Genomic DNA, 16,405 nt, shown 5'->3' with positions numbered 1-16,405 from the left:
CTAGAAGAAGGGATCGGTTGGTAGGACATGTTCTGAGACATCGAGGGATCACCAATTTAGTATTGGAGGGCAGCGCGGAGGGTAAAAATGGTAGAGGGAGACCAAGAGATGAATACACTAAGCAGATTGAGAAGGATGTAGGCTGCAGTAGGTACTGGGAGATGAAGCTTGCACTGGATAGAGAAGCATGGAGAGCTGCATCAAACCAGTCTCAGGACTGAAGACCACAACAACAACAACAACAACAACATGACAAAAAAGCATTTAAGTTGAAGGACACTCAAAAATCGTCTAATAATGAGAACATTTGTCAATTCTTAATCGATATTTTGTAATTCTTGACTGACAAACTAATAGCACGTATGTGTTCACAGATTATGTATGTATTATCTTTAGATTCAACATTACTCTAATAATTTTGCCAAATGTACTATATAAAACACTATAGTTAAGATCGAGTTAATATTTATCATTTGTGATAAACTATACTGTTTTCGTGTTATCGGTATATCAACTTCGTACAAATAACTGAGCCACCCAGGAAAGATACGTCTGAAATGTGGTGGTACAGAAGCTTACTGAAAATTAAGTAAACTTGTACGGAACAAGAAAGTTGTCCGCAAAAATCAGCGACTAATCGAAGGGACAGGATGATATTACAAGGTCAGGGCAAAAATTGTATTGAGAACGTTAGGTGTGGTACACTAATAGGGAGAGACAGGTACAGGAGAAGTCGTGGCGGCACGCAATACCAGTGAGGAGGTTCACAAAAAGAAACAGCTCTGGAGATATTCAGCTCAATATGAAATTTATGTTCTGTTCTATGGGTACGATGAATCCGCGTCCATTACTCCGTTCATTTTGACTAACGACCGTCCTCAAATTTAACAAGCGATTTAAGAAACTATATGAGGACTTACTGAAAAAAATTTAATACGCCACAGCGATCACGATCACCGCATACTGAACAGTAACACCGCAGGAAACAGGTGGATGGCGAATATGGAGTCTTAGCGCTCAAGGTAACACCCTGAACGAGTGCTGAAGGGAATGCACACACTCAGGAGCCGACAAATGATAAGTTCTTTGTCGCTAGGTGGTACTGCGCACAAATGTGGAGCGGTAGCTAAAGTTTACGAGCGAAGACTATTGGGAAACCATTCCGGCGACGCCGCGGTCCACAAATGGGGAAAGTTCACTGAGATAAGCGACTCTGACGGAAGGTACTTTGTTATGGGCGAGTCTCTCGGAAATATGGTGAAGCCACGAGTAGGCAGCAAGGTATTTGTCGTCGACGCCGCCTCAGCACAGAACTTCTAAATGGAAGGCTTAACCTCTCCTACAGCAGATAAGCGGCGATCTGTGGTATATCTGACAACAGGGTACAATGCTGGAGCAGCCACTGGTGTTTCGGAGCACATCATTGTTGAACCAGAGGTTCCACATGCAACCTCTACGTTGTTCCAAAAACATCAAGAATTACGACTGCAGTGGGCACAGGATCACCGAGATTGGACCACGAATCAGTGGGAAAAACATCTCTCATGGTCCGACGACTCACGCTTCATGCTATAGCATGTTGATGGTCGTGTCCAGATGTAACGTCATCCAGGCGACTCGCTGCTCGAAAATGGCTGTCCGTGTGATGTGTGGCGGTAACCGAACGTATGACGACAGCTGTCGACTAGGTGAGCGTTACTGCGGTCCATCTGTCTCCCTTCATGCTTGACCTCTTCTCCGATGGCGATGGCAACTTCTAGCAGGGTGACTGCCCGTGTCAACGCCAGCATCATGCTATGGTGATATAAGGAGCGTAAGAGTGAAATGAAGGTTACGCCTTGGCCCCCATATTTACCTGATCTGAAACCGACCGAACGCTTCTAGGACGCTACTGGGCGCTAGCTACACTCCCACAAACCATCCGTCCGTAATCCAGGGGAATTTCTTTGGTGAGCGTAGGTGGCTGGTGGTCACAGATACGGTTCCGGAAACCTGGCGAGGACTTGTCGAATCCATGGCACGCACAGTCGCTGCTACATTTCTTTCCAGAGGCAGACCAACGCGCTATTAACCAGGAGCTCACAATGTTTTGGGTCCTCACTGTAGTGGTGTACGTATTCGAGTATATCAAGAGACATAAAACTTTAAAATGAGCTATGTTTTGATTGATTATCGGTCTCTCTATAAAGGACAGCACTGACACTGTTAATGGCAACTAGTGCCCAGCTTTTTATGCTGTCTCTCCTTCTGGCGCCTTAATCGCACCCCGTCTCACGTTCTCCCTGTGTGACTAGCCATATATTTGAAGTGTTTTCCTAGGCCTCTCCATATTGCCAGTTCTCTTCTACTTTTTACTCTGGACCTTCTCTTGCCTCACCCACCATTGCTGACGCTTCTCTATCGCTACTACCACGCAAGTACTGACTGTCCAGCTTTTCGCACTACTAATGATTTAACAGCTAATGCGGTGTTTCAAAAACTGCAGCCTAATACGCCTGACTAGCAGTTTTCTATTGCCCATTGTGGCAACGTTTTGTGTTACTGGTGTTGCTGCTTCTGTCGGCCTCACTCTTAAAACGGTGGTAATGAACTGGCTGGAAGTTTCAGAACGTCCAGTCATTTCTGTCCTGCAAGGTGACGCGTATTGAATCTCAATCCGCTATCCTGTATTCTTTAGATACTTCGTTGATCCCTGGAAATATTTTCTGAACTTGCACTCACGTTGGGAACTATTTACGGTCCGGGACCTTTGCCGTTACACGGACGAACTTCCAGACGGTGGTGAGCTTCTTGCGTCAGACCCTCCTATAGCCCTGAGCCGTAGATCCAAGCCACTTGTCTGGAGAGGCGTCTGTCGTGCTGGCAGCCTGCCTACCAGACACACACACACACACACACACACACACACACACACTCTCTCTCTCTCTCTCTCTCTCTCTCTCTCTCTCTCTCTCTCTCTCTGGTTATTAAAAACGCCCCTCAGACATCAACGATGCCCGCCAGCTGCACGCCACGTGGCTGCCACGTGCTGGTCTCGTGTTGGGGTCAGACTCTTCTTTGCGTCTGCCATTTTTTTTGTACACGCAAATTCTGAGGTATTCCCTCGTTTGCTGGTGACTTAACAGAAACGATCTAACCCACGGTCGAGGAGAATAATCTGGTAAACGGAGACGCAGGTACTAATAACAAACATAAAAACTACTCACAGGTACCCACGGCGACACCATCCTAATGCCGGATCTAGCCTCATTTGAGCGAGGAAAGTGGCCCACAAGTTTGTTTACTTATCGCATATCCAGCAGACGCCAGCCATTATTGATTGGGTACCGTAGAGTTACCAAAATGCTGTAGATGTTGAATCCAGCCTTACACCCACTCTTGCAAGGAGCGACATACGTTTCCTATGGGCTTGAAACTGCGTTTTCTAGCGGACCAGCGGAGGGAGACGCGATACTGGGCTTCTGTGTTCGTCAAACCCGTAACGTTTGCCTGTGGCCCTGAAAACACGGCTGTTGTGTTGAAAGACGTGAGTGTGCGTAGCGTGCTCACCGGGGAGTTATAACAGGAAGAGCAGCGCTTTGTCACAGTGTGTCTAAATAAACCTCAGTTGCTCCAGTATGAAAAATATCCTCCTACTGTAACACAAAAAAGGCGAGTGTGTCCTGCCTGGGCAGAGTTACAGGTGTAAGCGAGGGAACTGGCTTTTCGAATTATCGGGGAGCTTCAGACATTTAACTGAAAACATCTTTACATACTCGCTTTCTTATTTTCAGTATCAGCACCAATGTCATATAATACAATGCACTGTGTCACGTAAAGTGACATGATACATCACGACATGTCGTATAACGTAACATGTGCCAGCATGTAATCCAAGATCACATAATGTGCCGTTGAAGTTTCGGATGCATGCATCTCCACTCTGGGATATTTCCTATTATACGAGGGATGTTCACTAAGAAATGAAACATTTTTTTCCTAAAATCTGGTAGAATTCACTCAGGATTCCATTACACCACATTACTCCCACTCTTTTGGCTACAAACCCGTATTTTTCAACACAATCCTCGTTCAATGTGACGCCCTAAAGATACCTTACTGCCTGTTTGCCCACATGATACCACTCTACTAGTCTTGCTGTATCACTAACCCCTTCAGAGCAGCAGACAACCGCCACCATGGCTTAACTGTCTGACGATGTGGCTTTGAAATTTTTCTTCGGAGAAGAGCTGGTGTGGCGCCATTCCATGGGATGCCGTTTTGTTTCCGGTTCGAACTGATGAATCAGTTTTTATTGTCGTGATCTGTGATGATTTTCGACAAAAAATTCTCATTACCAGCCTCGTAACGTGCAAGCAGTTCCTCTTCCTTCGTTGCTCTTTACGGACTTCTCTTACGCGGCGAGAAACCCAGCGGACACACACCTGTGAGTACTGCAACTGGTGGAGGGATGTGCCAACACTATCGATAGATATGTCCAGTTGAGCACCGAGGAGTGCGTTTGTGATCCGCCGGTCGCCTCTAATGAGAGTGTCCGCACGTTCCAACATTGCAGCAGTCAGAGCTGTGTCCGGCCGGCCGGCCGGCGCGCGGGATATCAGACAGGTTTACGCGACCTTGTTGGTATGACAGACGCATCGCCCAACGACTCACCGTGCTTGTGTTCACCACAATGTCTCCGTAGACATTCTGCGAGCTCCTATGAATATTTATTTATTTATTTTTATTTACACGTCAAGTTCCGTAGCACCAAATTGAGGAGCAAATCTCCAAAGTCATGGAACGTGTCAGTACTTGAAATTACAACATAAAAGTAATAATACATAACAAAAAAAAAGTCAAGCCATAAGTTTAAGTAAACGCAATAAACGATATAACAAGAAACAGCTTCATTTTTCAAGGCACAGTGGTAAGATTTTTGGATCCTAATGCTGGCTTATCGAAAACGGATGCAGTAGTACACTGCACACCTTTCTGCAGAAGAGTTAACGAAGTCCGATCCAAATGCAGGTTTGGTTTCTGCCAAGTATTAAGAGATTGAAAGCTGCTTATTCTTGTTAATACGCTAATATTGTTGACAAGAAACGACGGTAAGGAATATACACTATGTGATCGAAAGTATCCGGACACCTGGCTGAAAATTACAAGTTCGTGGCGCCCTCCATCGGCTATGCTGGAACTCAATATGGTGTTGGCCCACCCTTAGCCTTGATGACAGCTTCCATTCTCGCAGGCATACGTTCAATCAGGTGCTGGACGGTTTCTTGGGGAATGGCAGCTCATTCTTCACGGAGTGCTGCGCTAAGGAGAGGTATCGATGTAGGTCAGCGAGGCCCGGCACTAAGTCGGCGTTCTAAAACATTCCAAAGGTGTTCTATAGGAGTCGAGTCAGGACTTTGTGCATGCCAGTCCATTACAGGAACGTTACTGTAGTGTAACCACTCCGCCACAGGCCGTGCATTATGAACAGGTGTTCGATCGTGTTTAAAGATGAATCGCCATTCACGAATTTCTCTTCAACAGTGGGAAGCAAGAAGGTGCCTACGACATCAATGTAGGCCTGTGCTGTCATAGTGTCACGCAAAACAACAAGGGGTGCAAGCCCCCTCCATGAAAAATATGACCACACCATAACACCACCGCCTCCGAATTTTACTGTTGGCACTACACACGCTGGCAGATGACGTTCACTGGGCATTCGCCATACCCACACCCTGCCATCGGATCGCCACATTATGTGCCGTGATTCGTCACTCCAAACAACGTTTTTCCATTGTTCAATCGTCCAATGTTTACCCTCCTTACACCAAGCGAGGCGACGTTGGCTTTTACCGGCGTGATGTGTGGCTTATGAGCAGCCGCTCTACCATGAAATCCAAGTTTTCTCACCTCCCACCTTACTGTCATAGTACTTACAGTGGATCCTGATGCAGTTTAGAATTCCTGTGTGATGGTCTGGATAGATGTCTGCCTATAACACTTACGACTCTCTTCAACGCTTCGGTGCTATACGTGTCCCTTCACGTTTCCACTTCACTACCACATCGGAAACAGTGGACCTAGGGATGTTTAGGAGTGTCGAAATCTCGCGTACAGACGTATGACGCAAGTTAACCTAATCACGTCACCACGTTCGATGTCCTTGAGTTCCGCGGGACGCCCCATTCTGCTCTCTCACGATGTCTAATGACTATTGAGGTCGCCGATATGGAGTACCTGGCAGTAGGTGGCAGCACAATGCACCTAATATGAAAAACGGATGTTTCGTGGGGTGTCCGGATACTTTTGTTCACAAAGTGTATATATTGAGAGGCCAGTGTCAAAATACCCAGACTTGTGAAAGAGAGTCGACAAGAGGTTCGTGAACTTACTCCACTTATTGCCCGAAGCGCCCATTTTTGAGCCAAAAACATCCCTTTAGAATGGGAAGCGTTACCCGAAAATGTAATACCATACGACATAAGCGAATGAAAATAAGTATACTAATTTTCGTGTCCAACGATTACCCACTTCAGATAGCGTTCGAAAAGTAAAAATGGCAGCATTGTTTGAACAAGATCCTGAACGTTGGCTTTCCACGACAGCTTACTGTCTATCTGAACACCTAGAAATGTTAACTGTTCAGTTTCACTAATCATATGCCCATTCTGTGAAGTTAAAACGTCAGGTTTTGTTGAATTGTGTGTTATAAACTGTAAGAACTGAGTCTCACTGTGATTTAGCGTTAGTTTATTTTCTACAAGCCATGAACTTGTGTTATGAACTGCACTATTTGAAACGGATCCATTGTTGCACACAATACCCTTTACTACCAAGCTAGGGTCATCAGCAAACAGTATTAGAGTTACCTGTAGTACTAGAGGGCAGGTCAAATATATAAGTAAGGAACAGGAGTGGCCCTTACACTGATCCCTGGGGCACCCCCCCCCCACTCGACTGTATGCCACTCAGACCCCATATCACAGCCATTCTTAATACAGTGGCCGGCCGTGGTGGCCAAGCGGTTAAAGGCGCTACAGTCTGGAACCGCGCGGCCGCTACGGTCGCAGGTTCGAATCCTGTCTCGGGCATGGATGTGTGTGATGTCCTTAGGTTAGTTAGGTTTAATTAGTTCTAAGTTCTAGGCGACTCATGACCGCAGAAGTTAAGTCGCATAGTGCTCAGAGCCATTTGAACCATTCTTAATACAGTGAATAATGACCTTTTGACGTCTGTTGCTAAAGTAAGAGGTGAACCAGTTGTGAGCTACTCCCCCTATTCCTTAATGGTCCAAGATCTTGAGCAATATTTATTGGTCAACACAATCAAACGCCTTAGTTAAATATGCCTAGCGTTCGAAACCTTTTCTTTAACCTGTCCAGTACCTCACAGAGAAAAGCCAGTCGTTAAACGACTTCTAAAGCCGAACTCAACGTTTGATAGGAAAACGTGTGATATACAATGATCAATTATCCTTACATACACAGCCTTTTCAATAACTTTTGCAAACACTGATGGCATAGAAATAGGACTAAAATTGTCTACATTATCCCTTTCCCCTTTTTATAAAATGGCATTACTACTGGGTACTTTAATCGTTCAGGAAACTGACCATTCCTAAAGGAAAAATTATAAATATGGCTAAATACAAAAATGGCTCTGAGCACTATGGGACTTAACTGCTGAGGTCATCAGTCCCCTAGAACTTAGAAATACTTAAACCGAACTAACCTAAGCACATCACACACATCCATGCCCGAGGCAGGATTCGAACCTGCGACCGTAGCGGTCGCGCGGTTCCGGACTGTAGCGCCTAGAACCGCTCGGCCACTCCGGCCGGCGGCTAAATACACGGCTAACATGTGCTGCAGAGTACTTTACTATTCTGCTAGGCACCCCATCATAGCCATGAGAGTCCTTAGTCTTCAGTGATTTAATTATTGACTCAATCTCCCCCTTGTCTGCATCACAGAGGAGTATTTCAGACATCAATCTCGGAAAGGTATTTGCCAAGAGAGTTATATGATACCCTGTAGAAACTAAATTTTTATTTGATTCACCAGCAATGCTCAGAAAATGACTTAAATACTGTACATATATTTGATTTATCAGTAACAGAAATATTTTTACTGCGAACTGACATATCGTCGACCTTGTGCTGCTGTCCAGACACTTCATTAACAACTGACCATGTAGTTTTAATTTTATCCTGTGAATTAGCTATTCTATTTGCATACCACGTACTCTTTGCCTTCCTAATAACATTTTTAAGCACCTTACAGTACTGTTTATAACGGATTACTGTAGCTTTGTTGTGACTACCTGTAACATTTTGATGTAATTCCCGCATTGATGATGATTGGTTTATGGGGCACACAACTGTGCGAACATCAGCGCCCGTACAAAGTCACAATTTTTACGCAGTCCAATGTTTCCACAGTCCTCTCTAGCCACTGCCACAAATGATATGATGATGATGACAACACCAACGCCCAGTCCCGGGCAGAGAAAATCCCTAATCCGTGACCCCGTGATCCAGCGGCCTCTAGACCACAAGCTGCGGACCGAATTCCCGCTTTGTTCTACATTATGTTCTTATCCCACTAGTCAGACGCCTGGGCTGCCTTTTACTGCTAGTACCCCGTTTCGGACGATGTAATGGAAAGCAATTCTCAAACAGCACGAGAAATGTGTTAAGGAAACATTACATTTGTCGCGTGCTCTACCATCTGAGCTACCGAAGAACGACTCACGCCCGGTACTCACAGCTTCACTTCTGCCAGTATCTCGTCTCCTACATTCCAAACTTTACAGAAACTCTCCTGCGAACCTTGCAGAACTAGCACTCTTGAAAGAAAGGATATTGCGGAGACATGGCCTAGCCACAGCCTGGGGGATGTTTCCAGAATGAGATATTCACTCTGCAGCGGAGTGTGCGCTGATATGAAACTTCCTGGCAGATTAAAACTGTGTGCTAAGCCATCACTCCGCAATATCCTTTCTTTCAGGAGTGCTAGTTCTGCAGGGTTCGCAGGAGAGCTTCTGTGAAGTTTGGAAGGTAGGAGACGAGATACTGGCAGAAGTAAAGCTGTGAGTACCGGGCGTGAGTCGTGCTTCGGTAGCTCAGATGGTAGAGCACTTGCCCGCGAAAGGCAAAGGTCCCGAGTTCGAGTCTCGGTCGGGCACACAGTTTTAATCTGCCAGGAAGTTCCATATCAGCGCACACTCCGCTACTCAGCGAGGGTTTGGTGGGCGCGGACCGCAGAAGGAACACCTAGAACCGCAGCGGACGGAAAAGGGAGCAGCAACGCTCCAGCAGGTCGCAGGGAATGGGCGCGGACCACAGAGGAAGCACCTGCAGCCGTTGGTGGAGGGGGAAGGCCATAGGCATAAATACTGGACCAGGTCCACTCGAGGAGCAGTCTCAGGTCGCACCTGATGAAGGTTATAAGCTACGTGACCGAAATATCGTGCAAGTACGACGCTGATATCCGGCAGAACACCCGACAACCCAAGATGTCAATAAAAATATTGTCTATGGCTGTGCAACTGTTCCCCTGCACCCTAGTTGGGATAAAAGACAGTCTGGATCAGATCATTGCAATTTAGGATATCTACCAACATCCTTTTTCTTGCACTATCATATACAGAATTTATATTGAAGTCAGCACATGTAGCTGATTTCTGGTAGCTCTTATAAATTGAAACAAGAAACCTCCCTAGCTTGAGCAGAAATGCTCCGAAGTCAGAGCTTGGGGACCTATAAACAACAACAATCAGAAGTTTAGTTTCACTAAATTCAACTGCGCCTGCGTAACATTCAAGTATCTGTTCAGTGCAGTGCCGTCATAGGTCTGTGGACTCAAATGGATTTTTTTTCCTCTTTGGCCACTACTCCCACCCCATGAAGAACTCCTTCAGAAACAGCCAGCTAATCTGTATCCTGGTAAAGAAAGCATTTGATTTGTTAAATAATTTAAGTAGTATACCGATATACCAATTTCAGAGTCAACATTTACAAGCAGTTCACTAACTTTATCTCTAATACCTCTTATATTTTGATGAAATATCTTCTTGGAAACATGACGTCCTCTGAAGGTGAGCCCTTCCTTTAAGCAGGTATACCTATCAGCTGACTTCAATCTAAAGAAGGTGCAGCTCTAGCACCAGCTACTACAGGAATTTTTCCCTGAGTGATCCCACCACCACCCACTACTCTGTCACCTATAAGCTTTACCAGCCTCCCCTTCCCATGCTCTGTTTTTCAGGCAAAAGAAACTCGTGACAGCTCTCTGCTTGGGATGCGCCTCCCTTACAGACGCCATTTTGAAAGTTACGCATAGCGCCGCCACCTATCTTAACTTCCTGTAACTGTAGGGGCTGAAGGGGGTTGTCCCACAACAAATTCCGCATTCTTCCAACCGAAACTGGCCGAGAATAAAATGCATTACTTACTTCACGACCATCGTATGTTTATAGATCGGTTTTAAACGATGCGCAAGATGGTCTACGCAAGATTTTAGGGAGCCAGATATCAGTAAGAGGGTGTTCTTTATAAAGTGTAGAACAGTTGCGTAGATTCACTAATAACATTTCTGACTGACGTGACGTGGTTTCAATCTTCCGGGCAGCTTATATATAGTAATTTGCGGTACTTGAGTGATGAGAACATTGATATCATACGAACAGCAGCCGCTACGGACTAAGAAGCGAAAAACTAGTCTTTATGTAATAAAACGGTCCCTGCCATTGCGTATGCATTTTTAAAATTAGGCGACTAGCACCCATTGCTGTACATGAAATGAACGGTGCACGGCTCTCTGATCACCACCACAGAGGCACGCACGCACGCACCTCGGCTTCGACAAACAGCCGCCACAGACCGCAGTTCTAACGGCTCGTTGCGCTGTCGCTACTCTGACGCTTTGCATCGGTCGAGAAAAAGGAAAACCGCAACTCGTCAAACGACACGACACGGCTCCAAGTTTTTTAGAGTTTCATCGTATTAGGTACAGGACATCAAATGCCACACATCGAGCTGTTAGCTAAGTCAAGTGAAGTTTTGTACCACCGCTATTAATAAATGTTATAGTTTCTTACTGTGTTCCTACATTTTTGTTCCGGTGCATATTACCATCTTTTTCATAGAGCAGTGGTAGAAAGTAACTCTTCTGCTCTGTGGATGATTGGCTTGCATTGATTGTAACTTTCAGTAACAACATCCAAACGCCTTCCACCCTCTGAAATACTACTGTCGCCCTGCCGAAGACCAGAACCGTAATCACGGTGTTGTCGATAAAGTTAGGTTGTCACTTATTTTATTCCCTTAGGATCTTCGCTTACGCACTGCTTAACAAAAGTAATAACACCAATTTTGCTATTTTTTCTGAAAAGGCACTTACCGCTTACTTTTAGTACAGTGAATGTTCAATCTGCATGTAATGAAGTCAGACGTATAGACAGTAACTATAGGAGACACACACACACAGTGAAGCTGGATTATGCTCGTCAAGCAGACGGAAGCGACAAGGGTGACGCATGCGCACTGCGGGCAGGCTAACGTAATTTGCACCGGTTACTCACGCTGGTTCTGCCTGCGCGCCGGCTGGTGTGACGCGGACGAGTTGAGGGACCCATCGCTGAGTGGGCTGTTCGCTCGAGTCGTATCTGCTCGCTTTTTCGCTGATCCTGCAACAAAACAGATAAATATTCCCTTAAAAACGGTCCTACAAGTTTTCTGAGAACACGAATACGTCTAAATCTTACCGTTATGTTTGTCCTCAGAGGAAAATAAATTCCTGTGATTGGGGGATTTTGTTACAGCAGCCAGGGTTATATACTGTTTATCTCGTGACTGCAGCTGTGCTAGCAATGTAGAAACTTTGCTTATTTCTTCAAAACAATACTACCTGTTGGTCATTGTTAATTTAACCAAGTACATGTGTGTGTGTGTGTGTGTGTGTGTGTGTGTAGAATACGTATGACCCCACAGGTGCACCACGAAATTTAGCACATACATGCTATGACACGTTTTAAAAAGTGGAAGGTAACATGTAAACCAGATTCGCACACAACATTGTATTTGAGAAGAACCAAAGAGATTTTAACTACAGACTTCCATTTCACCACTGCCACCGACATCACCTCGTAATTAAACAATCACACAATATCTTCGAAGGCTGTTTCAACGTCGTCATTGTTTCGGCTGAATATATTGTTTGGATTGACTGCAATTGCCTGATTTCGGCTAAAGTAGTATTTTCAAATCGTCTGAAACAAGAGCACCAATACCAGCCAAACTACATGCGGATTTGGTAAAGCTGACATCAAAATGGGTCTACAGCCAACATTTCCTAGCAGCTCTACCTGAGCAAGAAACCGTGTCCTATTGCTGGTTGCCTATCAAACGGCACCCAGGGGCAACAGAAATTGAGTCTGAGTATTTCACATGAACAGTGACGGAAATTAAAATACGGACATAATATGCTCATTGAGAGGTTTATATGAAAGGCTCCACGCAGTAAAACCAGTGCTACAGTTACTACATATATGTCTTGAGGCAGCAAGCTACCACTTGCAGATATCCAGACTATATGTAACTGAAATATCTTAAAGAGTAATACGTACTAAAAACACGCCAGGTTTCATTTGCTTTTCATAAATATTATAGTTATTTGATACAATACAAATTTTAAGAGAATGATTAAAGAAACTGTAATTATTCTCTCCCACAAGTTCGTGCGAGGTGAGTTGTTGAGCAGCTTCTTCCTCTCGAGCTTACAAAATTTCTTGCTCACCCAACAAGCGTGACACATTTGTAGAAGAATTACAGCAAACTGGGAAACGTAAGGAGTGCACGCACGAAATTACATCGGCGCGATCGCAAATTGGCTCGGCCAGTCGCCTCAGCAACTGTTACGTTCACTAATGTTTCTTTCGGAATAGTTCTAGAAATTGACAACAGAAGGCAGTAGCTGCCTGGAGACAGGTAGCAAGACATCCAAATATTGTTCTCATATGAAATAAATCCAGATCTCGAGCTATCATTGGCTTGCACGTCGAGAAAATCTCGGCCCGAGCTATACTCGGGCGCGGCCTTTAGAACACTGCGTTGCGGCCCGAGATGTGGTCGGGCTTGGTCGCTGTGATTCGGCATTTCGCTGGTACTGATAGAGACAAATAGTATTTTGTCCGCAAGTAGTGTCGTCTATCAGATTGTTTCCAAGCACTGTGAAACAAAATGTGATAACCACGAAACTTTAACAAACAGTATATTCGCTAACGTAGTGGTGGGGGATCCATTACAGCAGTGGGACAAATCACAGAATATACTAACAACTTGCAGTCAGAAAGCAACAGAATCCAGCGTCCACCCTGCCCAGTCATGGTCTACAATTGACAATGACAGCAAAGCAGCTGTTCTGGAAACTGGTTTATCAGTCTCCACTTTTAGAACCACGCCACGAACTTCACAGAGTGGTGGATCCTCCCCCCGGAGGAGGAAGCCACGTGTGAAAAGGCTACGCCCGATGCGCAGTCTGGTAAGCAAAACCTCCCTCCAGCGGCGAGGCTGACACGAAGCCCGCCAAGCATTTGGGGTCGATTTGAGTGACCCAGTTTGTTGTCCGACACCTGCAACCATTCAGTCTCCCACTGACTCATGATGAATCTGCCAGAAAATGAGATAATGGCGTGCAACGGGATGGGACATTCATGGACAGCATCACCCAACAAGTTTCCTTGGCAGCTTTGTCAGCCATATCGTTACCGTGTATCCCAACATGGCCACGTACCCAGCAAAAGATCACCTACTTGCCACGGCGTTGGAGCTGCTGTAAGGAGTCATCGATGAGCTGAATCAGCGGGTCTACCGGATATATTTGGTGAAATGCTTGCAATGCACTAAGGGTCGGAACACACAAGAAAACTCGCATGGTGAAGTCCGTGAACTTTCTCAAGTGCCATCGGAATGCCATATAACTCCGCATCATAATTTGTAAATTTTTCTGGGAGACGCACTATAAAAACCCTATCAGGGAAATCCACAGAACAACCGAGAGCAATCTCCTGCTGGCATCCATCCTGACTGCGGAGGAAATGCCATTGATAGCGATGGCAAACAATGTGACACTGAGGACACTGCCTTAGGGCACACCATTCTCCTGAACAAAGTTATCAGACATGGCATCGCCAATGCGATAACGAAAACGCCGGTCCTCGAGAAAGGGTTGGATCAGAAGAGGCGTCCACGTAGTTCCCATGCATGAAGTTGGAGAAGGATGTTGTACCTCCAAGTATTGTCATATGCTTTTTCGAGGTCAAGAAACACCCAAATTAAATGGTTTCGGCTTAAGAACGACTCCTGTATCGCCGTCTCCAGTAGAATTAAGTTGCCAAGAGTGGAACGGTAGGGCCTGAAACCGCACTGGGAGCGGCTCAGGTGACCTCGGAATTCGAGCAGCCAGACGAGGCGGCGGTTGACCATGCGTTCAAGAGTCTTACCCACACAACTGGTAAGGGCGACACTCACTCATAACTGTTAGGGGCGCTACGGTCCTTGCCTGGTTTCCCGAAATGAATTAATATTGCCTCCTTCCAAGTCGTGGGGTACTGTCCATCAAACCAGATCTGATCGAAACAAGAGATGAGCTGACCTTTCGCTTCAGGGCACAGATGACGAAGCAAAGTATAATGGATCTCATCAAGTCCTGGAACAGTGTGTCTGGCTGCAGATAAAGCTGATTGCAGTTCCCACATGGAGAATGCAAGGTTGGAGACTTCCTCATTACGCGAGAAGAAATTGAGCTTCGTCATCTCTGCAGTCCGACAGAATACCTGAACAGCAGGAGCTTGTCTGGATGACTTAGTAAGGGTTGAGCGAAAACATGAGCCATGTCTTCTGGCGTGTCCACCAAGACCCTATTATTTGACAAGGCCTTAAGGGGATGTGGACTACCCTTGCCTGAAATCCGTGTTATTGATTCCCAAACGTGAGCAGCGGAAGCGGACCGATTAATGGAAGTCATGAATTTCCTCCAGGAAGCCCTCTTCCATTCTTTGATCAATAGCTTTGTATGTGCTCTCGCAGACCTGAAGACATGAAGATTGACTTTAGTTTGAAACCGTTTGAAGTTCTGCAGAGCTGTCCGTCTGGTCCTGATTGCCAATCCACAGTCGTCATTCCACCAAGGTACAGACCGTCGTCTGAGGTGGTTACTAGGCCTGGGAATGGACTCTGCAGCAGCCCTTTGGATCTCATGAGTGATATGGGCCACCGCCTCCCGTGCACAATCGTTTCGTTCAAAAATAGCCTGTCGCCTGTACTGTAACCAATTGGCCCTTTGGATCAGCCACCTGCGTTTTTTCGTGGTGGCTACTGTTCTAGGTGGCAAACGAATCCATACTGGGAAGTGGTCACTAGAATGTAAGTCTGGAGCCACTTCCCACTGAGTCTGCAATAGCTGGGGAACAAAACCGAAGATAAATTGCTGAAAAAGACCCTGTAGCTGTAGAAAAGTGAGTCATCTGACCCGTGTTCAGAATGCAGATATTCTCAGAATGGACGACTCGCTCTATCATCCGCCCCTGGAGCACGTAGTAGCCGAGCCCCACAGCACATTGTGACCATCGAAGTCCCCCAAAGGAGGAATGGGCGTGGGAGTGCGTCCGCATCCAAAGCGTCATTGGGGGGCAGGTACAAAGAACACACTGTGATAGTAAAAGGTGCGATAACTTTCGCAGCAATTGCTTGCATGGCCGTGGTGAGAGGGACAGGAGAGGAGTGGCATCTGTCATCAAGGAAAATAGCCACTCCACCTTTAGTCCTGCCTACAGTAGTATCGTCTATCCAGTATATGTGGTAGCCCTATAATGCAGGTGTGTGTGTGTGTGTGTGTGTGTGTGTGTGTGTGTGTGTGTGTGTGTGTGCGCGCGCGCGACTTTAAGATGCGTCTCTTGTAAGTAGATGTAGAAAGGTTTATCCTGGTCCAGCAGCGGCAATTCTTCCAAATGTGAGCGGTATCCATTCAAATTCCACTACAACACAGAAGTCCCTATGGAAGCCATTCGATGGTGGTTCTTTTCTTTCTCCCTCAGAGGCGGTGATTTACCGGGGATGTCAGGGGGGGGGGGGGACGACGTTAGCCGGTTCCGCGCTCTCTGGTTCCTCCGATTGGAAGTACATATCCTGAAGAGCATAGTCTCCACCAGAAAATGAGAGAGCTCGTCGATCCGAAGGTTTACCTACCGCTTTCTTGGACTTGGAACTACTTTTCGAAGGAAGTTTTTTTTTACTGACAGGAGGAGGCGGCTGCCTGGGTTGCGGGGATGGCTAAGTTGGCTTCTGATGTTGGGGAGTGGCATGTGGCTTAGCTGGTAAGACTACTGCTGACGGCTTCCGAACGACATCAGTTGCAAGTGGAACGTT

At 46.0% G+C, this 16,405-nt stretch overlaps 1 protein-coding gene across 1 annotated transcript in view; it reads right to left on the bottom strand.

Moving 5' to 3' along the window:
- Positions 1-16,405, bottom strand: part of LOC126195778 (microtubule-associated tumor suppressor candidate 2 homolog) — a 604,136-nt gene that overhangs the window by 337,097 nt on the left and 250,634 nt on the right. The window contains exon 6 of the mRNA XM_049934411.1: positions 11,563-11,667. Coding sequence (XP_049790368.1) covers positions 11,563-11,667 — 105 coding nt within the window. The remainder of the gene's footprint in view (positions 1-11,562; positions 11,668-16,405) is intronic.

Source organism: Schistocerca nitens, chromosome 7, assembly GCF_023898315.1.
Source record: "Schistocerca nitens isolate TAMUIC-IGC-003100 chromosome 7, iqSchNite1.1, whole genome shotgun sequence".
Lineage (NCBI taxonomy): Eukaryota > Metazoa > Arthropoda > Insecta > Orthoptera > Acrididae > Schistocerca > Schistocerca nitens.
Note: the sequence above shows the minus strand (reverse complement) of the source record. Positions and strands in the feature narration are given on the sequence as shown.